Consider the following 23,705-nt stretch of genomic DNA (forward strand, 5'->3'; position numbering starts at 1 on the left):
TCAGATGAACTGACATATATTCTCAATACTGGTTCACTGCATAACTACCGGGCGATTTATGAAGCTCTACCGGTCCATCTACGTTCATCATCATTCAAAGTTGACAATTCGCTTGCACTTCGGCAGCGTGCAGCTGCCTTGGTGCGCGAGCAGAAAAAGCAGCAGACAGAAGAGCACCATGAGCTTTTGGCCACAAAGGTTGCAGAGCACGCAGGAGTATCAAATGCTCAGGATGCAAATACTTCCCAGCCCAAGGACCTTCTGCAGACAGACGGGGATATTCTCGATGCGCTTGGGAGCTTTCTGGGCGAGACAGAACCAGATAAGGCTGATCCTTTGCCGCAAACGGAAACTGACTTGTCTTCGTGCCCTGTCTTTGATTTTGGTGCACCTCGTGCACATAAGACGAGGGCAATTACTGGCTTGTAAGCTTACTTCTTAAGATTGATTCATGGGCTCATTTCTGAAACACACAGGGCTTCATGTTCAAATGATGTTCTCAAAGAATTGTGCTGTGAACACAAGCTCCTTCGCAAAGGAAAAAAGGAGGAACTTATCAACAGACTAGAGGCCTTCTATGCAGAGTAAGCACCTTACATTCAAAGACTGACGCTCCGGCGGCTGACAGTGTGTTCTCTAGCTCAACACTCCTGCCACCTACTTCAGAACGACTTACAGGACTTCATTGCCAAATTCAAGCTCGCAATGTCCTTGCAAAATCTGCAAAGAGCATCGGAAAGCGGAAGCGTGCAGAGGATCTGAATGTTTCTTCTGATGGACTTGCTCGAGCATTGGTCGAAGGCGAAGTATCTGGTTTAAAGTCTGCTGGTGGTGGGCTTTCAAAAAGGAGAAAAGGTGCGGTGGATGATGTTCTTCGCCAAAGCAATATCCACGAGCTTCACAAGCTCTTGATGGGGGAAAATTGAGCAGTATATAATCCCGGTTGATCACAATGCAGCAATGCTAAAAGTGCATGCACTTTCGATGCATTGCTCTATCTTTCAATGGCTCATGCGCTCACGACTTTGTCGCATTGTCGAATGTCTCACGTGGTCATGGGCCCATTTCCGAATGCGTGTATTTCTACCTTCACCACCCATGGCTGCGACCACTGCAGGCATCATGGACATTATCGAGTTTGAGGATGAGATGACTGCACTCCAGGAAACAGCTAGGCGGCACTAAGAGGAAGCAGATGGCCGGGCTGCAGCATTGTTTGGCCAAGATGCCATCACTGGAGATGGCACACCAGCCGAAACTTCTTTGCGCACACCCTCCAATTCTCTGTTCCCTCTTTTCTTGGGCGACTTACAAACTCCTAATTCTAGGGATACTTTCGAACCCTTTCATCCAGATGTAAATGAACGTCCTGGAAGTTTGCTTCTGCCAGGTCACGCTGCCAGCGAGGCAACAGTGGGCACAACTTCCAACATCTCATTGATCAATTTGGCGACCCAACCCTTGACTCCATGTATGAAACGCCACTACAAGGAGTATGCGGAATTCTGCTGCGAGGAAGCAGATATTCCCAAGTCCAAGCATGCCCACATTGTTGAAGCAGCACAGGTATTCATGCTCAGATGAATTTCTGTATAAGTGAACTCAATTTTCTTGTTATAGCGCCCTCTGCAAGAGCTTATGATCAAAGTTCTTGTTGCGGTTAATGCCCCAATAAGTGAGGAAGAAGGGCTGTCTGCACTACAGACATTTATCGTATCCGAAACTTATAAGGTATGGGTTTAGCCTCTAAAACTCATCGAGATCCCCATGTGTTTGCTATATGTATGCCATAGGAGTTCATCAAAGCCCCTGTTGACATCATCATGCTGGATCCAAAGCTATCGGGCTTCAAACTAGGCTTTACCTCGAGACTTCTGGTGAGTGCTATCTGTCGATAGCTATAAAAATTATCTATTCATACTTACATTCTGGTGCTTATCTAGCATCATATTCGAGTCAATCCAGGACAATACCATATTCCTCACCGGCTCATACCATTTCTCACCACGAAAGTGTTCGCCACTGCGATCAGCCGATCAATTATTGCCTCCCGAGCAGAGATAAAGCGAAAGGTATGAACATACAACACTTATAATAGACTTTCTTTCATGTTGATGTGCTTTTATAGCTCAAGGAGCTTTTCCACAAGAAGGCGAACATCTATGCACTTGTTAAGAAGCTTGTCGGGAATCTCAAGTCACAAGTTACCGTGACCGAGGATCATTGGTACCGATGGGCATGGGTGGTGTGTAAATGCATACATCCTTCAGAATTGGCACCGCTAACTAATTGTTGGTGTAGCACAATGCATACATCCGGTTTGAGAACCTAAATCTTCATCAAAAAACCTTCTGGAATTGGGTCAACAACGAGTTGTCACTGCACCGACAGAGTGTCAAGAATATGCCCAAACCTGCTCGCTCAAAGGCTCTTAAAGGGTGTGTGTCTGCATTCTCCCCAAGAACATGCAGCGGATACTAACACATATTCAAGGATGTTCAAGCAAGCTTTCGACAAGCATTTGAATGCCTATCCTCCAAGCAAAAGGCTTACAGCTTCAACACAGCGTGAGACTCTCTGGCAGACCAATGCAACTCATTCGATCTCTGCAATGGAAGAGTACGACCTTCATGACATTCCCAATGATATCGATGAGGAAGATGAAGAATAGTGGCCCTTTGTGTGCTTGTTTTGCCATATCTGCCCTCCTTCCACCTGTTTGTACTTCCACACATGCTCATTGCTTTAATTCTGTCTCATATATCTTTTCTAATGGTTCTGGATATGTTGTTATTGTACCATATCTCTTATATTTTGCTCTACAATGTGCTAATTGATGCCCATTTAATGAGATTTTCGCACACTAGATCAGATGGTCGCTGCAATACAGGGTAGTATCCTGAGCCCACATAACAGGTATAAGGGTGCAGCAACCTTGCGGTCCTTGCTGACCCTTCATACCAGTGGACCTGACTCCCACAACATATGGCAACCTAGCGCCAACGTCGCTTTGGCCAACCGTGCCTCTGTGTCTTTGTCCAATGTTGGTCCAACCTCATCTTCTTGCTGCACCAACATACATTCCCACGCCACTTGGACAAAAATGGAGCAGTCTGAATTCAAGGCGGAAAACCCGCAGCGGTGTAGTCATTAATAGTTCGAGTCCGAGGAAACACCTGACCTTCTCTTCTGTTCACGTGCTTATGCACGTGTTAGGACGTGGTCCTAACAGTATGCAGGCGTGGACTTAGCCTTCCGCAATGTGTGTGTAGATCCAGTTGAGGAGTAGGAAATAATAGGGGAATTGGGGCAGCTGGCAGTGCAAGGGTCAGACCTGGAGGGAGTTGTCGAGGTCTCTTTTCAGGCAACTCCCCACCTACACCAAATGTTCACTGCCGACCACATTCGACACGCCATGCCCTAGTTGATCAGAACCCCCCTGCCCTTACCACTTCACAGTGTTTTTTCGCCAACTCACAGGTCTCACGTCTCTCACTCATGCATGCCTGCGCAAGCGGGCGAGCATCATTCTTGAACGAGCCTAGTTCTTTTCACACAATACTCGCTGGCAAGGATCAACCCTCAAATTCACATGACCAGAGCTAGTTCGGAGGCAAGGTTGGGCGCACAGGAAGGAAAGGGAAGGTTCATATGTACTTGAAATGTCAAACATAGGGTTCTGTTACCCTGATACGACAATAAATGGGATTTAAAATAAATAAAAAAGCACTTTACCGACTACGACCTCGCTGCGTTGCTGCTTGCACTCCAAAAATATGCTCCCGACTACGAGCTCCTCTCGCGTCAATGCTATTGGTACGTGACCATGATCTACGATTTCTTCCACAAGCGCCTCATCGGCCTTGGCAACGAGGACGGCAAGGAGGTTGAGTACGATGTCGGCAACTTCAAGGACAAGCGTGGGTGCTTCCTCACTATCTTCACCATCCAGCCCCTGAGCCGCCGCTGGGCAAGATCAAGGATGAGTTCAAGAAGCAACTTGTCGCGCTGCTGGACGAGAAGGCCCGGGAGGATCACTCCGCCGCCAAGTGGGTGAGGTCACAGGAGGAGATGCGAGCGACCATTGCATGGGCGGAGGAGGAGGCAGCAGGGAGGGAGAGGGCGGAGGCCATCGCAAAGGAAGAGGCAGCGGGGAGGGAGAGGGCAGAAGCCGCTGCAAAGGAAGAGGCAGCAGCGAGGGTGGAGGAGGCAGCAGCGAGGGTGGAGGCGGAAGCGGCTGCAAAGGAAGAGGCAGCAGCGAGGGTGGAGGCCGAAGTCGCCGCAAAGCAAGAGGCAGCAGCGAGGGAGAGGGCGGAAGCGGCTGCAAAGGAAGAGGCAGCAGCGAGGGTGGAGGCCGAAGCAGCGGCAAAGGCAGCCGACGCAAGGGCAGAGGCGGCAGAGGCGGCAAAGGCTCTGCTGGACGATGAGGTTGCCCTCCTCCGGCAGCAGCTCGCGGCCCTGCACCGCACATTGCCCCCAAATATCCCCAGGGGATATTCGGGGTATATTAGCAATATACCTGGAATATACCTGGAATATACTCGTCAGGGAATATCCCTCAAATATCCCCCAGTCAATCCCAACTGGGAGATGACTCATCCATTTCGATGGTCACCTGATGAGTGCGCGTCGTCGGACAGCGTCGAGATTTCTCTTAAGTGCTCTCTTTGTCTTACTCTCTAGGAGCCTCCAGTGTGCACATATTTTGGTGAGTCTTTCTCCCACTGAAACATGTTTCCATATGCTCTATAGTTCCGGTTTTCTCATATAATCAGATCTAATGCCTGAAAATGCGGGATCAGAGCACATATATGCGTCCATTTAGGGCGGGCCGGGGTGGGACTGAAGGAGATTGCAAGCACAGCCTACGACGTGTGTGCGGCAAGAATTGTCAGAACGGTGGGTATTGCGTGTGTGAGCGTGAACGTTGGATGGATGAGATCAAGGGTAAGCACAGGCTGAGCTTGGTGGCGTTGGCGTGGGTGCTAGCATCTGTGTTTCTCATGTGCATGGTGGCTCGGATTAGCCTCAGAGTCTGTGGTGCGCGCGCAAGTGCCAATGTCGTTGGGGCAGCAGCAGCAGCAGCAACATCAGTGAGGCCAGTGTTCATCTGGGCTCTCCGTGTCACAGTGATAACCCCCCGCACAGCAGTACTGACCCCCGCACTACACCGCATTCTTTCCATTCCCCTTGCTCCCTGCACTCGCCAACCTTATCAAGCTGCAACCCTTCCTGGTGACCTTGTCTCTTCCCGCACTGATCTTCTCAGCCTTGACATGCATGCTCACCCCGCTTGTCCGCAGGATGTGCCTCTACGTTGCCGGCACCGATGCACTCGCCAGCGGCTGCGTTTGTGCGCGTGGCGTGCTACCAGATGTGCTCATGTTCGACAGCGCGGTGCCGCAGCCCGACGCACCCCCCAAAATGTACTCCTCGAATTCGAGGCCATGCGCGGACGCACCGCTCCCGCCACTGCAATAGATTCTTGCGTCAAGGTGCTGGTCGTCCCATCCCTGATGCGCGCCGTGGCTGCTTGCATATGCGGGGGAACATCTAGCCGGGATTCGCACCTCTCGCCTCTTCAAGTATATTTTGTAGATCTTTCAAGCCTTAGAATTGTCGTGTAGCCTTCAATAGCATGTATTAGTTTTATGATTTGTTAATATAATTATTTCTCTATCTATGGAGCGCATATAAAGTGATTGGAATGATATCGAGCTCGAATAAACCCACAATATACTGTGAATATACTCAGTACCCAGGTATATTCACGGTATATTCAAGACATTACCTTGAATCGACCATGAATATCCCCGGAGGGGAGGTGGGTATATTTGCGGTTGATTCCGGGTATATTGCTAATATACCACAGATATCCCCTGGGGATTATTAGGGACGATGTGCGGTGCTGAACCGTGCTGGCCCATCCCCGGCCGCGTAATATCACACCAAGTATATCATCTATCTTCCACTGATCGTCAAGTCTGCTCTCATATATGCTCTGATGAATGTTGTCCATGTACATCCCAGCACTCTCACATTCGGCTATCTATACCACTTGCATTGTCTATTCATGCTCGAGTTCACTATGTGTTCCCTGAGGCCAAGACCTTTTTGATTGAGTCCTTGCGTGTATGGCAGCTCCAGCAGGCTCTCTGCTGTGCTGAAGCGATGTCGTCTTACAGTAGGAGACCCTTGGCCAAATGTTATGACTGGGGGTGCGCAGACGTTGAACCTTCTAGGTATCAGCGGTCCCCTGCGCAAGCCGCAAAAAAACATGTATTTTACAAGAGCTCAGATCACAGTCTGCATCGCAATGGGAAGCCAGAGAAGATATCTTGAAGCACTGTACATGGTGGAAAAAGAAGAGATAAATCTGGCTGATCCACAGATACGAAGAGACGTACAGGCGTTCACGGGACCAGATCTATGTAGAGAGCAGCAGACTGTGAGCACGGAACCAAAACAAAACAACAACAGAGCAGAGAGACTATACAACAAAGCGGCACACTTTCATCAACCGCACTCGAGGGCAAAACATAGGCATCAAGTGCCACAGTTCTGTCTGCTGCCGCTTTACGTGCTGCAGCACCTCCGTGCGACACGCTGAACACACGCTCCAAGGAAAACCTGACTCTGTCGTGGCCGACCACACCATCTGCCTCACAGTCTCCAAATCCTCCACTGGCTGCGACATGAAGCCCACTGGAAGCAGCAGCAGCGGCTGAGCCATGTGTGTTCAAAACGCATGGATATACGAATGGCATGTCCCCCAGTGCTCGGGGACAGCAACGAGCATTGGTGAGGTGTACATTTGGACCTGGGTCATCTGGAGGCGCACGAGGCCAATCACGAACCGCTCAATATCGGTATCAGCGGGCGCAAGGCAGGAAAGAGGATCGTTGGTATGTACACCGCTGCTGAGTTGAGGGATGCAGCGACAGACGTCGTAAAAGGGTGCCATGAGTAACCCTTGGTCATCGTAGTTGATGGCACGCAGAAGCGCGATTACTGCGGCTGGGTGGACGGGCACGTTTGCTGTGGTGTTTGTATCGACCTCCGGGTCTATGACCTCGGATAGGTCGATGGGCAGGTCTTGGATATACGACTGCAAAGCACAGCATGCAGCGAGGTCGTGTGTGAATTTTCCGGTGCTGAGGGAGGTTAGATGGCCAAGCAGCATGCAGAGCCGCAAGAAAGTTGGTTTTCATGTGTGCGACACGGTACTTGTGCACGAGACGGAGGACACTGGATAGAGGGAAAAAGTTCTCTCGAGTGATTCGATGCAATCCGATAATGACGCTGTGGGGCAAGTGTGTAAGCATGACTATGTAAGAATTTGGAGAGGAGGCTGCGGCAGTGCGTGGATCGCTCCGAAGCGAATGAACCTCGGCCGCAGCGATGCAGCGATGGATGGATCGGCCCGAGACTCCGCCTCGCCTCGAAGATCTGCGCTCTGATCCCCAGTGAAAATCCGGTGTAGTCAGATCTAACGAGAGCTAATGAGAACGGACAAGTAGATATAGCTAGATCTGCTTAGAAAAGTCTCATTTTGATCGAATGTGAACGACTTTCATCTCACTTAGCCGCGCATAAATTAGACCGTTGATTGCATGCCAACGAGTGATTCAACCAAGTTCATGTCACGAAATCTCTCCACATCGACTCCAGTCGATCTTGGATAGGCTTCGGTGCGTTCACGATCTACTGACATCTCTCCACATCTTGTGCATTAGATCGATGTCTATTGAGATCACGAACATATCTATCGATATCGAGCTACATCGATTTATCACATCCCTGCCATCTAACCTCCTCGAATCCCATCTAACTACCTGCCTCAGTAATCTCACTGCATCGAATCCCATCTAGCCACCTCGACCCAGGTACTCCAATTTCCATGTCACGACTGTACAATATTCATTTTCTGGGAAGAGTGGACAGTGTTAGTATGTGATGTCCGTGGTAGTTGTACTACATACCTGTTCTTGCTCGAGACGGTCATATACCTGTAGATTTAGAATTCTATTGAGTTTGATGTCTTTTGAAGTCAATTTGAACATACCGCGAGTTCGTCTGGAGAGAGACTGGACCAGTAAACTTTGAATTCGTTAGTCGTTCCTTTCGGAAATTGTTCTTTCCATTGCCGTGCACATATATTCCTGTGTGATACATTAGTTCGTAGGTGGCAGCACTGTTCAGTATAATCTCTCATAGTTGGAGAACTTCGTACCTTGCGACAAGTTGCTTCCCTATGCGCAACACACCATTACCAACGCCCTTTTTCCGGCTAGGAGCCTTCGATGAAGAAGCGCTTGAAGCTGAGCATAGTAAGAACTTAGTACTGTGTGATGAAAGGAATCGAATTCAATGACGTCACCTGAGGCAGCTGGCACTGCTGGTGCTGGTGCTGGTGCTGCTGGTGCTGCCGGTGCTGCTGCTGGTGCTGTTGGTGCTGTTGCTGTTGTTGCTGCTGCGGTGGTGATGGCTGGTGCGGCTGGTGCGACGGCTGCTAGTGCGACGGCTGCTGGTGCGACGGCTGCTGGTGCGACGGCTGCTGGTGCGACGGCTGCTAGTGTTGCTGCTGCTAGTGTGGCGGCTGCTGCTGCCGCTGTTGTTGTTGTTGTTGTTGTTGTTATTGTTGTCGTTGCCGCTGCTGCATCTGTAGCGGTGTCAGCACTGCCAGTGGTAACACTGGGACTTGTAAACATGGGTGTCGATTCGTTAGTTGTGGTGTCACGTGTCGTAGATAGCACGTTAGATGTGTTGGCAGCAGGGGCAGCATCGGAAGGGCCGAGGCTGTTGATGTCGAGTGTTGGCAGGGGCCTGGTAGGAGCGCCTCGGAAAAGCTTTGATCTACAAAAGCACGAACGGAGATATGATTAGAATGACAAGACAATGGAACATCAGGAATACGTACAGCGGGTTCATTGGCTAGATAATTGATATGAGTGAATTCTTGCGAATGGGGATTCCACGATACATGACACGGACCTTTGTTACAATTCTTGGTCTTGGAGGAACCGGTTGGGATCCATGCGGCTGTGATGTGGGGGACGCTGGCAAGATGCTGTCAGCTGATGATACGTTAGCGATCGTGTCACGCTGAGCGGAACCCTCGTCACCCTGGGCGGTGTTCTCAGCATCCTCAACGATGCCCCCAACACTCGTTATGGCTGTCTCGGCACCCAAAGTGATGCCCCCGCCATCCATAGCGGTAGCACCAACATCCAGACCGATGCTGTCGCCATCCGTAGCAATAGCCTTGCCATCTGGAGCATGGGCGACCTCGTTGTCCGGAGCGAGAATTCTGCCATCCTTGGCGGCAACTGTGCTGTGCTGAGGTGGATCAAGCCTCGGTTTTTTGGGGGGCTCGCTCGAAAGCCTATCGGGATCTTCATTTTGTCGTTTGGCCGAAGTGAGTTGAGCGACAAGCATATCCTGGTTGGGGGCCTCTTTCTTGACTCGACGGGGGCCTTGTACAACAGATCTTCCATACCATTGGGAGTATGAGTGGATCGCGATCATGTCGGCCTTCCATCCACCTTCGCAGAGCTGCAGCTCAGGAAATCGGTAGGCCATTTCGAGTCGATACAAGTCCGATAGCTTGAGGTCCAGTTGTGTCCACGTCCTCGGCGATTGATTCACCTTCTTCAGCCAAAGCCAGAACTGTGTTACCACGGCGCGTATCTCCCTTGCTCTGTGCCCGTCGATGCAATTGCCGTCCTTGTCTTCGACATACATCATTGTCGTGTTTCTGTTAGTTTGCGGCCCTTTTTTCTTGTTCGGATCGTCAGCATCTGCTTTCATGGCCTTAGAAGCGGACATCCACTCATGCTTGTGCCAGTACGTGACCTTAGGGTAGTCTGCGCGTGCGAGTGGCTTCAGGGGAGGTCGAGAGAAGGATGCGAAGTTGATTGCCTCGTTGCTATCTAGTACAGGCTCGATAATTTCAATATCGCCGTCATTCAAGAGAGCAGGGGTGGTCGATGTCGAGGTTACGCTCCGTGCAAGTTTAGTGTATGCGAATCTATTAAAAGAACCAGTATCCGATACAAGAATCAATTAAGCAAGACACATGAACTCACTTGAGTGTTCGGTTTTCTATCGTCAAATTTTCTACTTGCTGCCTGAGGCTCTGACACTCATGGTGGAGGTGGCTGTACTGCACATTCCCACTCTGAAGTAGGGAAAGATGACTTGCGTCATGGAGTATACGCGATGCTAACCTATCTATCTGAGAACTTGTAGATGATGAAGGACTTGGCTACATGGAGCAGCCTCCGTCAGTATGCAGCAGAACACATGACAACAAGACTTACTTCACGGAACCTGGCAGCGTCGTAATGCGCTGAATCCACCGACGAGCTTCGACTTGGAAGCCCAAAGACTCCCGATGCCGGACTTGCAGAGTGGAGAGATGGGGCAGGCAGAGCAAAGAAAGGGAGCTGGGAAGCGGATGGAGAAAATGCTGGAGAAGTCTGGTGCGCTGTACTTTGCTGCTGGAAGCTAGCAGGTATGGAAAGACTTGCTTGTTCAGTAGAAATGTCGTCAAAAGAATGCAAACGGAGATAAACAGAGCTTAAAGAAGAAGAGTCTTGAGACTGCAAAGGTTGGGGACTTCCGGAATACAGGTGGTTGTCCATTTTCACAGGTGCATTGTAGACAAGACTGACGAAGCAGAAGCGGCACACACGCCCACAAAAAGTAATGATGATTACCTAAGCGACACACGACACGTCGCGGTTCGGACTTCACTTTCTCCTTCACAATAATCTCACAACAAGGCCTTACAACTGTTTAAAAATATAACATAGGCTTCAATATATACAAATAAAAACATACACAATGTTATGACTTTGCAGGTCCAACTTGCTGTGACTTGCACTTGTATTGTCCTCATGCCCTTACAAATGCTCTAAGTACATGTTAAAATAGCCTGTCGCATGGGCTACTTGAGTTTGCAGTGGACTCTCACAAATGCGTGAGGGTCCCATCTATTCAGTAATACAACTAAATACCATAAGTAAACAACTGTATAGTACCTGTAAGCCACTGAGGAATGCTGCAAGTGTGCTAGCATGAATTCCCATGCCATGTGCTGCTTAGAATTCCATCACTCCCCTGCAAGCCATGTACATAAGAATTGGAAGGGAAAATCAACAAAACAAAAATGAAATAAAACATATGGAAAGCTCCCCCGCAAGACTAAGGCCAATCCTTGTCTAAATCTTCAATAACTGCATTTGCTTCCTTAGCGCATGCCTTCTCCCACTTCTGCTGCTTTCGGCACTCCAATTTGAAATGGCCCTTGCTATTGTAAAAATAGCAAGTCAGGTTGGGACGTGCACGGCTGTGGGAAGTGGGCATGACAGCCATTGCTTTGTTGAGTTCCTCCTTCTACAGCACTGGACAGGACATGGGACAGGTTCCAGATGCTTGGCAGGCCTCCTCGTTGAGCAAGTGGGGTAGGGACCAACCATGTTTGGTAATAGTCAGTGTCTTCAGTATGCATCTAGAGCTGGTCAGCTTCTTCCCAAAGCTTCCCGAATACCTTCCCCAGACCCCAGAGCAGATGCATGCTCATCAACAGGCAGAAAATCAATGTCACATGTATTTTTATTTGCCAAAAAAAACAAGAGACAAATGTCTATCTACTCAGTATTTAAATCATCAGCATCATTAGCATCATCATACATATATTCATCATTGTTATGTGAGAGGGTTGCAACCTCGAGGCCAAACTTCTCAGTTGCAAAAAAACGGATACTACCTTGTGTACCATAGAAATGTGGGACCATTGCAACCACAGAACAGATAGCCTGCACATCAATGACCTTGAGGCCAGCATCCCCAAGATACTCACATGAAATGAAGGTGGATGTCGAAGCTTGAAGAAGTTCTGGGTCAGGTAGCCCATAGATTGAAACCATAGCTAGGGCATGCCTCGTCTCATTCACAACCATACGGAAGAAGTAGTGTACTTCACCAAAACGATACTGCGTTCCAAGATGGAGCTGCCAAAGGTGTTGTGAGTAGAAAGAAATAGGTGATAAAAATCAAGCTACCTTGACACACCGTGCCCTTCTAACCTCCTTCGGAGGCTTCAGTGACTCCTTCCAGAGACAGCGTACTATTTGCCCATTGGGAAGCCTTAGCCGAGCCCACCTAGTGACTTTATAATCCCAATCTGCTGAGATTTCAGCTGCATTTTCATCCATGTAGAGTTTGATAGCATTCTCCTCGGAGACACGGACAGCACGTGAGGTGGAGTCCTTAGCGTGAAGGAGAACAAATCCATTCCCCAAGTCGATTGCAGCATATGGTAGTCGGGAGGCAGACGTTGTGTCGAGAGCTGGGATGATTGCTTTCAAAGCATTGACTTGTGCGCGGATAAGGCCACGCTGCGAGAGGTTGGCATATGGGTTTGAGGGCTGCTTAATTTCTTGACCCAAGTTCCCAATCGTACGCTCCATTGTCCATTGTGCCGTATATGCAGGAGGCCCAAGTTGGATGGCATCAGGCACAAGATGACGACACTGATGGATGCTCTGTCGCACAAAGTGAAGTCGTCCCGGGATCCGTTGGTAATAGAGCAGCTCGTACTCGTCTGCAAACTCCGTGAGGGCCGCATGAGCCGCACGAAGAAGGGTGGATGAAATACTATGCTGGTGCATGACCCGGATTCCGAAGGCAAGCTTGCAAAAGTTTCGCCAATATTGATCAGGAAGAATATTGTGGAAAAGTGCTGGCCCAAGCCCGAATACATACATCAGGAATTCCCATGCTTTGTAACCACTGTTGATTTTCTCAGCTGGATTGCGTGGAGGACGATCGAAGGAGCCAGGTAGATACGGCGTCGCATCTGCAACAGTCCGTCCATGCGCTATCCATGTTTCTCCCTTCAAGACGGCCCAATCCCATAGACGTTTGTCGTCACTCGCATCGCACAGCAAAGTCCCGCGCCAAAGGCCAAGGAGAACTTCGGTGAGATTCAATGCCGCAAGATGCATCAAATCTCCCGGAAAACTTCCTGGAATCCCGAGCGGAACGCGGTTGTGTGGCAAACCAGAAAGAAGGGTCGGCCTACATATGCCGGTCTTCAAACGGCGCTTCTCATATTGCGTCTGGTTTGGTGAGGCACACACAACGTTTAGATTGTCGTTGTACCTGTAAGATGTGGTTTTAGGATTTCAGCCGAAAGAGAGTTTGGTAGCATACATACCTTGTCGTTGTCGCAGGAGATGACATTAAATCTTCTAAAGGTAGATCAACATCGGGGTGATCGCAACCAGCCACGCTGTAGACGTCCGGTTTCAAACACACAGGATAATACTGGCCTTGACCCGCCTTGTGGCGTCCCTTCATTGGACAATATCGACGACAGCCTTGGCCTCCCGTATGGCCTACCATGCCATCAAACATTGCCATACCAGGTGTATCTGCTGTACCGAAGGCAAAAAGAGGAGATGTCGTGAACTTTGCCTTGATCTGAGCATCCCAGACTATCAAGCCCTCCTTTTGGACACCTGCTAAATGGTGAAACCCTGGAAAGAGAAAAGAATCCAAGTTCTTTGGCTTGTGAGGCCCCGGAATGAAACCACCTGGTAAAACGTGAGTCTTCTTGTAGCGTAGCTCGGGAGGGAGGTCGAGAACAATCCAGATATAAATCCAACAGTCCGAGGCCTTCATTTCATACAACTGGGCACCGTCAATTGAGAACAGAAGGCAGACGTCATGATCTCCCATCAAATTGTCGCTCCATGCATCGAGCAACCCAGCACCATGGAAGACGTCGTCGTAGGCCTCCATTAGCGAACCTGGATGTTTGTTAAGCTCCTCCACGATACTCTCAAAGCATCGTGTGCGGTATCGCATCAGGTCGGCGATTTCGACGGAGCGCCATAGCGCTTGCAGTTGGGGACCGACGGGAAGTGTGTAGAACTCCTGTCGAGGAACCTTTTCCTGCCCCGCACTGGCTTGGAGTGTGATCTGATTGTATCGTGGTTCGGAGCACATGGGACACTTGTCGAGGAGATGAAAAGGACCGGTGTACGCAATGCATGAGTTGACGCACATATCGTGAATGATGGGATGAATTCCACTAATCTGCGCCACACGGCGCTTCACCTGTTCATACGACAAGAGACCGCAGTTGGGAAATCGGCGTAGAGTAGCTTCCCGGAATGCATGATAAGTTTTCTGTGAGGCATTGCCGATGGCAAGAAAGATTTCGATGGAGAAGCAAAGATCAGGATCTGCGTCGATATTGAACACCTCTTCCGGTGGGTGACGCAGATTGTCGAGATCCTCTGGGCTATGGCTTCCGTCATCCAGAGATGCGTTTTGGAGGGCCCGAACGAACTCCTGCGCAATCTTGATGTCTTCGATCTTCGAGGGGGTGTCTTCCGGGGGCAAAGCCTGGTCTATATCGCCTAGAGCCAGTGTTGCGAAGGTGTGTTGTAGTTGTGGGACATCGGCTAGATTCTCTGGCCGCCCAAGCTCAGATGGTGGAGCAGTATTGCCTGAAAGCGTCCAGGGAGCATTGTGAGGGACATCGTGAGGGGCCTCGTCAATGAGGGAAGGAACGGTAGCATCTGTCGTCACATGAAATGGTTCTTGATGTGGATGATCTGTGAAGGGTTCTGCCTGAATGGTATGGGTTGATGTGGATGGAACCTGTAGCTCGTCGCGCTGTAATACATTATAATGAGAAACCTTCGATGTCAGAGTCGATCAACTTAGAGAGCCAAACGACTTACCGCGTGTGCCTCGTCAATAACTTTATTGGCTCTATGAGGGGTATTTTTGCTTCGAGTTAATCACGAACTCACCATCAATCGCGCTGTCATTGAGATCACCAGGGCCCTCATCGATCCCAAAACGACGCTTTGAAGGAATCGTTGAGGAGGATAGTCGTGCAAACGCTGCGCCGCCCTTCCAGATCTTGAGATGTCTGTAAAATGTCGCCTTTGGCCGTTCTGTAGGTACACCCTTGCAGAATTTCGGACATTGGCATGAATAGGTGCGCTGCGTCTTCGCGCTCGCTCCCGCTGTACTAGGGATCTGATTGTCTTCCGGGATTGCTTGCATTGATCAAATATAATTCAATCTATGTATTCAGTGCCCTACATGACATGCATATATAGGTCAAAACCTTACAAGACTGCTATAGTAGGCCTACCTACGACTTAGAAAGTTGAAGTAGCGCGAAGCGAGCCAGAGCCAGCCTCGCAGTGAGCACAAATTTCAAACATTGTATTAAGTAATAGACCGGCTTTCGGTAGACATTTGCGACCGGTTCGATATGGATAGACCACGCTCTATCGTGAGACTTCCTGAGACTCAAGCAGCTCTCGTTAGATCTGACTACACTGGGTTTTCACTGGGTCTGATCGACCAGTCCGCGCCCTGTGTCCGCTCCCGGCGTGCACAGCCAGATCGCCCACGTCGTCAGGCCATCTAGCTGCGAGATCCGCCTCGAGTGATCTAGACCGCCGCATCCATCGTCGACATCAACAGCGAGCGGCCTGCGAGCTCGCTGCTCCTCCCGAGCGCCACCGATGCGCTCCGATGCTCCGATGCGCTCCGATGCTCCGATGCGCCTCTCCACATCAACGCGCAGGATCCGCCACCGGAGCCGCCGTATCATGCGTAGCCCACGCGTGCTCCATGCTGCGACCCGCGACCCGAGCGCAATTTACGGTCTCCGGGACCTGGTCCTTGACAGGACATCGACGACGACAAACAGGCTCTCTCTGGCTCTCCGCGGTCTACGCATGTACGGGCCTCCTGGGACTTCCGACACTGTGGCCCTTGGCATATGCAAGTCTTGCGCGTATCAGGTTAAACGGGAGGAGGTGCCGACCGCTCCACGTCCGCGCGCGATGTCCAGATGCGCGCACGGCGGGGTCTGCTCGCGGGACAGGCGGAGGAGGCAAGGGCGTGCGCCCGCCCCCACAGGCGAAGCGTACAGCTGCCGCAGCTGAGCGGAGCCGCTGGCCTCTCCGCACCCGACGAACCCGTATCCCAGCGCCAAACAGCGCCTCGCCAGGCCACCCTGCTCCAGATCGGCGTACCACGCGGGACAAAGGCTGTCTGCCCACAAGAAGTCCAAACGACGCGCGCTCTCGCGCCCAGCCCGCCCAGCGCACCCGTCCGTCGACGGCTCTTGGAACTCGACGCAAGCCCGACGACCTGATCCGCGCCTCGCTCGCGCCTTCGTGATCCCCATCCGGCTCCAACGAAACACAGGCGCGTCACCGAGCAAGCCGTTGACGACGACGACGACGACGACGACGCACCCGCTCACCTCCAGCAAGATCGCGCGTCCGCTCCCCGGTTTGCCCAAATGAAAGAGCCGACCGACTCGCCGTACTCGCCTGCGGCAGTGGCAGTGCTACGAGCGCGAGCCCCGCCGTCGGCCAACAAACGACCCACGTACACGTATGGGCACTTTGCGTGTGGTACAACACCGAGGACTGGCGTACTCGGATGATCGACAGGTGCGCGCCCCCGCGCCGTCCACGAAAGCAGAGACGGGCACCGCGGCCGAGTGCGCGGGAGGATACACGGGCGGACCAGCGGGAGAAGCGTGTCCGTGCGCACCTCCGACGTGTGGACTCATACACTCATTCGTCCACCTCCCAAAAATAGCGCAACATCAAACGCCAAGCATCCACCATCGAGCCCAGGCGAGAGCCAAGTCTAACCGCCGCCTCGCCAACGTCAAGCCACCGAGCGAGGGCGGCCGACAGGTCTACGTACATACATAGAGTCCAGCCCCACAGAAAACGGAGCGGCGCATGCAGGCGCCCGCTCGTGGACGCATGCGGCCCGCGCCTGAACACCCAATTATGGAACCCCGGAAGCACGACGGCGAGCAGAAGCGCCACCGATCGCGCGCGCCCCGAGCTTCCATTTTGCAAGCCCCGGTGCCGGTGCCGGTGTCGGTGTCGGCGCCAGTGTCAGTGTCAGTCCACACGCGTCCACACGCCCGACGCATACTTTAGGTCCGCGAGTACAGTATGCATGCACGTGCTTATGTACCCGCTCTCGATCTTCATCCAGACCTCCGATCCGCGATCCGCGATCCGCATCCGCATCCTGCGGCGGTGGAAGCAGCCGCGCCGTGATGCCTCCCCATCAAATCCATCAGACGCAAAAAAAAAAAAAAAAAAAAAAAATCCGCGAGCGGCGATACGCGACATGTCATGTCATGTTTTTTTTTAAAAAAAAAATCGCACACAGAAGCCGATGCTGCCGCCCGCGCGGGCTATCGACGGGTGCGAACGAAAAAGAAAGCGAGACGCAGCCCCGCGCCGAGACGCCGCCTTTTACCGGATCCCAGATCGATATCCCGCCCGCTCGTCGAGCGGGGCTCTATATAGGGAACGCCAGCGACTCGCCGCGATTACGATCGCGATCGAGCGCGCGCGCGCGCGCGCATCCAACGCAGGTCGGGCAGCGCGTGGGCGTCTAGAACGGCGGGGGACGCGTCGAATCGCGAGCGCGAGGGAATTCGAAGGGCGTCGTCTCTGCCGAGCCGCACGCATCATCGCATCTCGATCCGCGTCGCGGCGGGGTGTGCACGATCGCACCCGGGTCCTCTGAGCGCCTCCGTTCTCTTCCGGCGGCTCAGGATAGGCGATTGACTCTGTGTTCTGTTCGACGGGACGCGGGAGACGCGAGAGAGGCGACGCACGGGACGCGCGACGGCCGGCCCGACGTAGAGCAGACTCTGCGCAGACGGAGGGGGGATGGCTGGGATTTTTGGGAGGCGAAGAGGTAGGCGGGATCGCGCGGGTGGGGCGCGAGCTGAGCGATGCTGCATGGAGGGACGGAAGCCAGGACCTACCAGAAAACCGACCGACCGACCGATCGACCGATCGCGCTGGCGCGTTCTGCCTACGATCGAGCGATCGCACGATGGGCCGTGCACATGCATAGACAAGACCAGACCAGACCAGATCACACACACATACATACATACATACGATCATACGATCATACGATCGTACACACCGCTCCTCCTGGCCTGGGCACGAACCGCGCGAGGATATAAGTACGCGCCCCATAGCATATCATAGCATCGCGAGGACTAGTCACGAGCACTCCATGACGCCACGACGCCTCGACGGAGTCCAGTTCGAGCACGTCCCGCCTCGGACATAAGCAGCGCAGAAGCACGGGGACTGTGGGGGCCCTGTTTGCGTCTGTGTTCGTGTTCGTGTTTGCGTTTGCGTTTGCGTTTGCGTGGTTGGGCAGCGAGGGGCGGCTTCGAGTGATAGGGAGGGGACGTTCGAAGGCCGGAAGAGTTAGAAGAGACAGAAGGGGAAGCGGGGAAGCGGGGAAGCGGGGAAGCGGGGAAGCGGGGGGAAAGGGGGCATGCCGGCACGCGTCTGCGCCGCTCCGCTCGTCTATTGTCGTCGAACAAAGGCGCGCAGAGGGCAAGGTGCGAGGTGCGCGGTACGCGTGCGGGCGTGCGTGCGGGGGGATGCTTACGCGGGGCGGTGGGAACGCGACGGAGATGACGGCGGTTTCGCGCGCTTGGAGTGGCGCGGGCCTGGACAAAGACGGGGAACGCGCGCGCGCGAGAGAGAGGGGGGGGGAGGGAGAGAACAAGAGCGAGAACAAGAGCGAGAACAAGAGCGCGGAGCCCGAGGGACGGGGAGGCGCGCACGTGCGCGCTCGCGCGCCCTCCGCGACGGTGGAACAAAAGCGAGCGCGAGGCCGCGTGGCATACGTGCGGCGCATCCGGGGTCACGATGCCTATACCGACTAGACTCGGAAGCGGCAGACGCAGCAACGCAACAATAGCGCGGGGATTCGGGGGGTTGCGCATTGGGATGTGAATGGAGGCAGAAGGGAAGGCGAGAAGGAGAAGGAGGAGGGGGAGGAGGGAGGGGTGTACGTACTACGTGGGAGGAGGGCGGTGGTGGACGGATGCGTCCATGCATGCATACGAACGACTTGGGAGGGGCGAATCGCCGGCGAGCAGCTCCGGAGGGCACAAAGACGACGGCTCAGCTCGCCCCCCGCGCGCGCCGGGCGCGCACAATAGCGGTGCAAGGTCTTATTGTGCGGCGCGCGAGCGTCATACGGAGACGCAGGGACAAGGGCGCGCCGGGCGCGGGGGCGCTGGCAGCGAGGGCGTTTGTTCTGAAACGGGGGGTCGACACGCGCAGTGCTGGATGAGGAAGGCGAGCGCGCTCCGGGGACGCGCTGCTTCGCTGGGATCGAGGGAGCGGATCACGCAGGGCGTTTCTCCGTATGATGGGCACTGGGAGGGGCGGGACGTTTGAGGTGACTGCGTCCAGGAGGCGATCGAGGCGGTGGAGCGAGCGAAGGACCGGCACTGCCCGCGCGCGTCCCCCCAGGACCCGCGACCAGGGCGCCGAGCTGGGGGACCGCTAGCTATTACGGCAGGAGGCGCGTGTATGCCAAACGACGTCCGCCACCGAACCGTTCCGGCTATAAATCCAACACGTCCGCCTCTCCTCCCTCCCCAAGCCCTCCACCCCCCTCGTATACACACCACCACGACACGTGTTCTGCTACGCCCACCCCGTGATCGCCATGCTGTCCACACAAGCCCCCGTCCTCCCGCCCCACATCCACTCCATCCACGCAATATACACAGACCTCCCCGCCTCCTCCCGCCGTGCAGCCGGCGTCCCCTTCCTCGCCGCCCGCCTCGCACCCACGCCGTCACCCGCCCCCGCGCCTGCGCAGCCAAGCCCGTACCCCCGCGCCCTCTCCCCCGCGCCCCGCACCCCCGTCGCCCTCTCCCCAGCCCGGCGCTCCCCAGCCCCTCGCGTCCTCGAACAAAAGCCCTCCACGGGCGCCCCGCCGCAGGCACCCTTCGTGCCGCCGCCGTCCCAGCAAGCGCAGACGCAGACGCAGACGCAGACACGGCCGCCACGATTCACGCGCCCGCGCTCCGCGTCCTTCATCCTCCCCGCCCCGCCCCGCTTTGCACGCGCGCCATCGCCCTCATCGTCCTACGTCCACCCGCCACTTCCGTCCCGCTCGCCACCCCCGCCGCTCGCCCTCCCACCCACGCTCTCCTCCCCGCCCTCGCCAGCCGGCCCCTCCTCACGCGCGCCCACGCCCCTCTCCACGCCCTCCCACTGCCGCCTCCGCTCGCACTACCAGCTCGCCATCCCCCCATCCCTCTGCACCCCGCTCTCCGTCACCACGCCCCTCGCCCCCGCCTCGTCCTCGTCCCCGCTCTTCCGCGACCAGCGCACCCTGTGCGCCCGCGCCGTCGCCCGCGTGCTGCTCAACCGCGCGTGCTCGGGCCCGCTGCGGTCAAGCATCGGGAAGCGCCGCACGTCCGCGTCCGCGTCCGCGTCGGGCGGGTGGGGCACCGGCCCCGCGGGGGAGAGGGGGAGGGCGTACGTCCCCAGCGGGCTGCGCGTGTGCGTGTTTGCGGCGGAGTGAGGGGCGATGCGTGATGCGCGATGCGGGCGATGTCGAGGCGTCGGGCATCTCCCTCCTATTATAGCGCATACACCCGCCCTCTCCGCCCCCGGCGATAATTCACGTCCATACCGACGCTCGCGCTGCTCGACGTCGACGTTCCTCCGTGCGCGCCGCGCGCGCGCACGCACGCACGTACAATTTCTTTTCTTATCTATTTATGATCGGTCATCGTCGCCACGACCCGCGGACTCGAACTCGAATTCAAAACACATTGGGGGGGTAGAGGGGGTTGGTCCTTGTACGCGTACGCACTGCAGCCTGGTTTCTCGCTCGCTCCTTCCCTCCCTCTCCCCACGAACCCACGATACTGCTTTTCTCGCCCCGTCCGGCACTGCTCTTCTCCCTCTTCCCGTCCTGTACGTGCTTTCCGCGCGCGCGCGCGCGCCCGTGCCTCCACTTTCCTTCTTCTGCTGGGCTCTCATATCCCCTCGTCGTCTCTCACGTCTCTACACTGCTCGGGTTTCTGCTGCTTCTTTTGTCCTCTATCTCCAGGGCTCTATGCTCGCGCGCCCTCGCGCCCTCGTCACGACTATGATACTCACTTGTCCCCGCGTACGTACTTATCCTAATTTGCCTCTGTAGACACGCCCCTCCGCCCTCCCCTTCCCTGCCCTGCCCTGCCTCTCTTTCCCGCTCCCTCTCCATTTGGATCTCGTCACGTTCCGCCCAGCACCGTTTCCTCCGGACACACGTCGCACGCTCTTGATCCCGCTCTGCATCCACTCCGCACCACCCCGCATACACATACACATACACATACACGTACACATGCACGCACGCACGCACTTACATCTCTCTCTCCCTCTTGTGCTTTCTCCGCTGCTCTACTGCACTTTGCACTGCATTGCACTGCACTACGCTACGCTACACTACGCTACTCTGCTCTACTCTGCTCTACTCTACTCTATCGTGTACAATTCACTCGACGCTCTGTCCAGTCTGCTCCGCACCACACCGCCGTACATCGCCGCAACTGCCCGCCCGCGTCCGTCCGCTGTACGAGTACGCGCACCTCCGCGCCTACTTCCGTACCCGCTCACGCACCGCAAATACTACCGTCTCTCTCTCTCTCTCTCTCTGTGGGAACATACCAAGCCAGCATCCCCGTCGCTCGACGCCCTCGCCTCGCCCCGCACCGCACCACAACCTACCAGTACCCCGCCCACCCAGCCAAAACGCACGCTACGAACAAAAAAAAAAAAACTCCACCATATACCGTCCGATTCCGAGTTTCCAAACACACCCAGAAAACGTCAGACGAAATTCCCGCGAAATTCCACTAAAAAAAAAAAAAGGAAAATCCGCACGGGCGTCGCACGGATCGCTCTTTCGTGCGCTCCGACGGCGCCCGCGCCCGAGCCCGAGCCTGAGCCCTACCCGAGCCCGTCAAAGCACCGATCTGCGTGAATGCCAAAACAAAAGTTGAGAGCGCGCGAAGCCGTGAACGAAGCCAACGAGATCGAGCACGGTGACGCATTAAGCACTGAACGGCGGTCGAAATCCTGAGTTTTCCAAAAGCAGGTGGATTGGTGAGATATGTATGTTACTTTTGCTCTGTGGAGGCCCGATCATGACTCCCGGAACCGTATCGTACCCCGCACCCCCCAAAAAGGGTCGAAACTACCAGGAAAAAGAATCAGTCCTCGGACGAAATCTGGGTCCTCAAACTACCGGGAAAAATCAGCGCGCCCTCGCACTACCGTGGGAAAATCGTACATTTGGCTGGATACACGGTCCTACTTGTAGCCTGTCGCAGCGCAGCGCGGCAATCAACCGTCCCTGAATATATCGTCAGCGCACCCGCCTCATAGACTCCTAATAGCCTGCGATCGATCGAGCCTGCAGGAGTCCTGCAGGCTGCTGCGAGCGGAGGCCATCAGAGGCCATCAGTCAAATCGCGCGTCGCTACGGCGTGCTGCGGCGAGGCTGACTCTACGCAGAAGACAGTCGCTGTGTGGCGCGGAGGGGAGGCCAGGAGCTGCCAGGAGCCTCCGGGAGTAGGCAGTAAGCTGCAGTCAGCTGCAGTAAGCGGGTTGGAGAGGAGCTGGAGGGGGCTGGAGTGGGCCCAGGCTGTCGAGGCTGTCGCTGCGCGCATTCGATCCCGATCCGATCCCGATCCCGGTATGATCACTGATCCTCTCCTGGTGGGCCTCTGTGGACCAGGGTCTGGTGCCAGGGTCCAGACGCGACGTGAGCACTGCCGCAGGTTCGAGCGCGCCTTGGGCTCGGCGCGAGACGAGCGACGTTGAGCGACGTTGAGAAGGTGGGAGAGACGCTCTGCGAGGGAGAGGGGACGCGAGGGCGAGGGGACCGAGGCCGTGTCGGATCGCGCCGTGGAGGGCTGCAAGCGCCGGAAGGGGCGTGAAATACTCGTGAAATGTGCTCGATCGGGTCGCGTACGCGCAGCGGCAGGCAGCGGCGGCGCGGATCGCTGGCGGATGGCGGCGGATCGTGCGCGGGTGCTTAGCGCGCGCGGATGCATAAAATAAAAGTATTGGCAGTATGCACTGAGGGACGGTGCCAGCTGGCGCTGAGCGCTGGGTCGAGCATCAAGTGCTATCGTCCGTCGCACTCGTCGCACTCGTCGACGACGCCGCGCGCTCACCGGGAGAATGTCGGAACACGCTCAGGATCGGGCTGGTCGAAACGCCCTCCTTTCGGGAGTCTCTCAGCTGTGTCGCCAGGTTTCAAAGTGACAGCTACATACCACGGGAGCCCACGGGGCGACAGGCACGAAACGAGGGGCGCGTACTGTAAAGAATGCACCGAAGAGGCGGCTGTCCACTTGGCCCCCACAGGGTGAGATCCTGTGAGATCACGCAATCGGGATCTGTGGGTGGGCGGGCCGGGGGCCGGTGGATCGGGGGACGGGCTCTGACAGTGCTCTGACTCCTCCACCTCGGTAAAAACGGGATTCCAAGTGGACGTCATGCCCTGGTATTTTGTCATATATCCGTCATAAAGGCAGTGCAGAAGTCGTGTAAAAGTCGTGTCCGATTTTGGCAGTTTATGACTTGTTGCATGACTTTTCGCGCCACTTTCTTGACTGAGCTTGACTTTCGCCTGAATTCCGTTTTGACTGAGCCTCCGCCGTGATCATGGCACCTCGGCCCGCTGTGTATTACGCCGTTCTATCTGCACCACTATGGCCGTCGCGAAAGAAATCTCTGCATTGCATGCTCTAACAACGCGGGGTTGACAGAAATATCTGTCGCGGT

General features: G+C 54.8%; 9 protein-coding genes across 9 annotated transcripts; 5 read left to right on the forward strand and 4 right to left on the reverse strand.

The window, feature by feature from the left end:
- Positions 1–1,473: 1,473 nt before the first annotated feature.
- On the forward strand, positions 1,474–2,671 carry HETIRDRAFT_414181 (uncharacterized protein; the record flags this gene model as incomplete). The annotated part of the gene is made up of 7 exons (XM_009543640.1): positions 1,474–1,566; positions 1,621–1,731; positions 1,794–1,877; positions 1,944–2,072; positions 2,129–2,245; positions 2,302–2,438; positions 2,494–2,671. The coding sequence occupies 7 exons, from the start codon at positions 1,474–1,476 to the stop codon at positions 2,669–2,671; spliced, it is 849 nt and encodes a 282-aa protein (XP_009541935.1).
- A 201-nt stretch (positions 2,672–2,872) lies between these two features.
- Positions 2,873–5,627, forward strand: HETIRDRAFT_407337 (uncharacterized protein; the record flags this gene model as incomplete). Its single annotated transcript, XM_009543641.1, has 4 exons — positions 2,873–3,043; positions 3,728–3,920; positions 3,953–4,472; positions 4,826–5,627. The coding sequence occupies 4 exons, from the start codon at positions 2,873–2,875 to the stop codon at positions 5,625–5,627; spliced, it is 1,686 nt and encodes a 561-aa protein (XP_009541936.1).
- Positions 5,628–6,299: 672 nt separating this feature from the next.
- Positions 6,300–10,646, reverse strand: HETIRDRAFT_424513 (uncharacterized protein; the record flags this gene model as incomplete). The annotated part of the gene is made up of 14 exons (XM_009543642.1): positions 6,300–6,346; positions 6,408–6,446; positions 6,512–6,705; positions 6,759–7,108; positions 7,389–7,499; positions 7,713–7,724; positions 7,983–8,009; positions 8,066–8,162; positions 8,234–8,321; positions 8,381–8,856; positions 8,921–8,934; positions 8,995–10,030; positions 10,089–10,180; positions 10,323–10,646. 14 exons carry the CDS (start codon positions 10,644–10,646, stop codon positions 6,300–6,302), a joined length of 2,907 nt encoding a protein of 968 aa, XP_009541937.1.
- Positions 10,647–11,654: 1,008 nt separating this feature from the next.
- Positions 11,655–15,093, reverse strand: HETIRDRAFT_414184 (uncharacterized protein; the record flags this gene model as incomplete). Its single annotated transcript, XM_009543643.1, has 5 exons — positions 11,655–12,017; positions 12,069–13,170; positions 13,226–14,694; positions 14,763–14,782; positions 14,835–15,093. The coding sequence occupies 5 exons, from the start codon at positions 15,091–15,093 to the stop codon at positions 11,655–11,657; spliced, it is 3,213 nt and encodes a 1,070-aa protein (XP_009541938.1).
- Positions 15,094–15,563: 470 nt separating this feature from the next.
- On the forward strand, positions 15,564–17,135 carry HETIRDRAFT_101171 (uncharacterized protein; the record flags this gene model as incomplete). Its single annotated transcript, XM_009543644.1, has 7 exons — positions 15,564–15,876; positions 15,929–16,223; positions 16,255–16,446; positions 16,506–16,600; positions 16,657–16,757; positions 16,812–16,952; positions 17,013–17,135. The coding sequence occupies 7 exons, from the start codon at positions 15,564–15,566 to the stop codon at positions 17,133–17,135; spliced, it is 1,260 nt and encodes a 419-aa protein (XP_009541939.1).
- A 278-nt stretch (positions 17,136–17,413) lies between these two features.
- HETIRDRAFT_448299 (uncharacterized protein) lies at positions 17,414–18,844 on the reverse strand (the record flags this gene model as incomplete). Its single annotated transcript, XM_009543645.1, has 5 exons — positions 17,414–17,537; positions 17,593–17,827; positions 17,886–17,907; positions 17,997–18,037; positions 18,109–18,844. The coding sequence occupies 5 exons, from the start codon at positions 18,842–18,844 to the stop codon at positions 17,414–17,416; spliced, it is 1,158 nt and encodes a 385-aa protein (XP_009541940.1).
- A 1,575-nt stretch (positions 18,845–20,419) lies between these two features.
- Positions 20,420–21,438, forward strand: HETIRDRAFT_379048 (uncharacterized protein). Its single transcript, XM_009543646.1, has one exon. It carries the CDS (start codon positions 20,452–20,454, stop codon positions 21,067–21,069), a length of 618 nt encoding a protein of 205 aa, XP_009541941.1. The 5' UTR covers positions 20,420–20,451; the 3' UTR covers positions 21,070–21,438.
- On the forward strand, positions 20,420–21,894 carry HETIRDRAFT_432058 (uncharacterized protein; the record flags this gene model as incomplete). Its single annotated transcript, XM_009543647.1, has 1 exon — positions 20,420–21,894. Exon 1 carries the CDS (start codon positions 21,256–21,258, stop codon positions 21,892–21,894), a length of 639 nt encoding a protein of 212 aa, XP_009541942.1. The 5' UTR covers positions 20,420–21,255.
- Positions 21,895–22,363: 469 nt separating this feature from the next.
- HETIRDRAFT_101166 (uncharacterized protein) lies at positions 22,364–23,436 on the reverse strand (the record flags this gene model as incomplete). The annotated part of the gene is made up of 2 exons (XM_009543648.1): positions 22,364–23,024; positions 23,093–23,436. 2 exons carry the CDS (start codon positions 23,434–23,436, stop codon positions 22,364–22,366), a joined length of 1,005 nt encoding a protein of 334 aa, XP_009541943.1.
- Between the last annotated feature and the right edge of the window lie 269 nt (positions 23,437–23,705).

The sequence above is a fragment of the Heterobasidion irregulare genome, assembly GCF_000320585.1.
Source record: "Heterobasidion irregulare TC 32-1 unplaced genomic scaffold scaffold_02, whole genome shotgun sequence".
NCBI lineage: Eukaryota > Fungi > Basidiomycota > Agaricomycetes > Russulales > Bondarzewiaceae > Heterobasidion > Heterobasidion irregulare.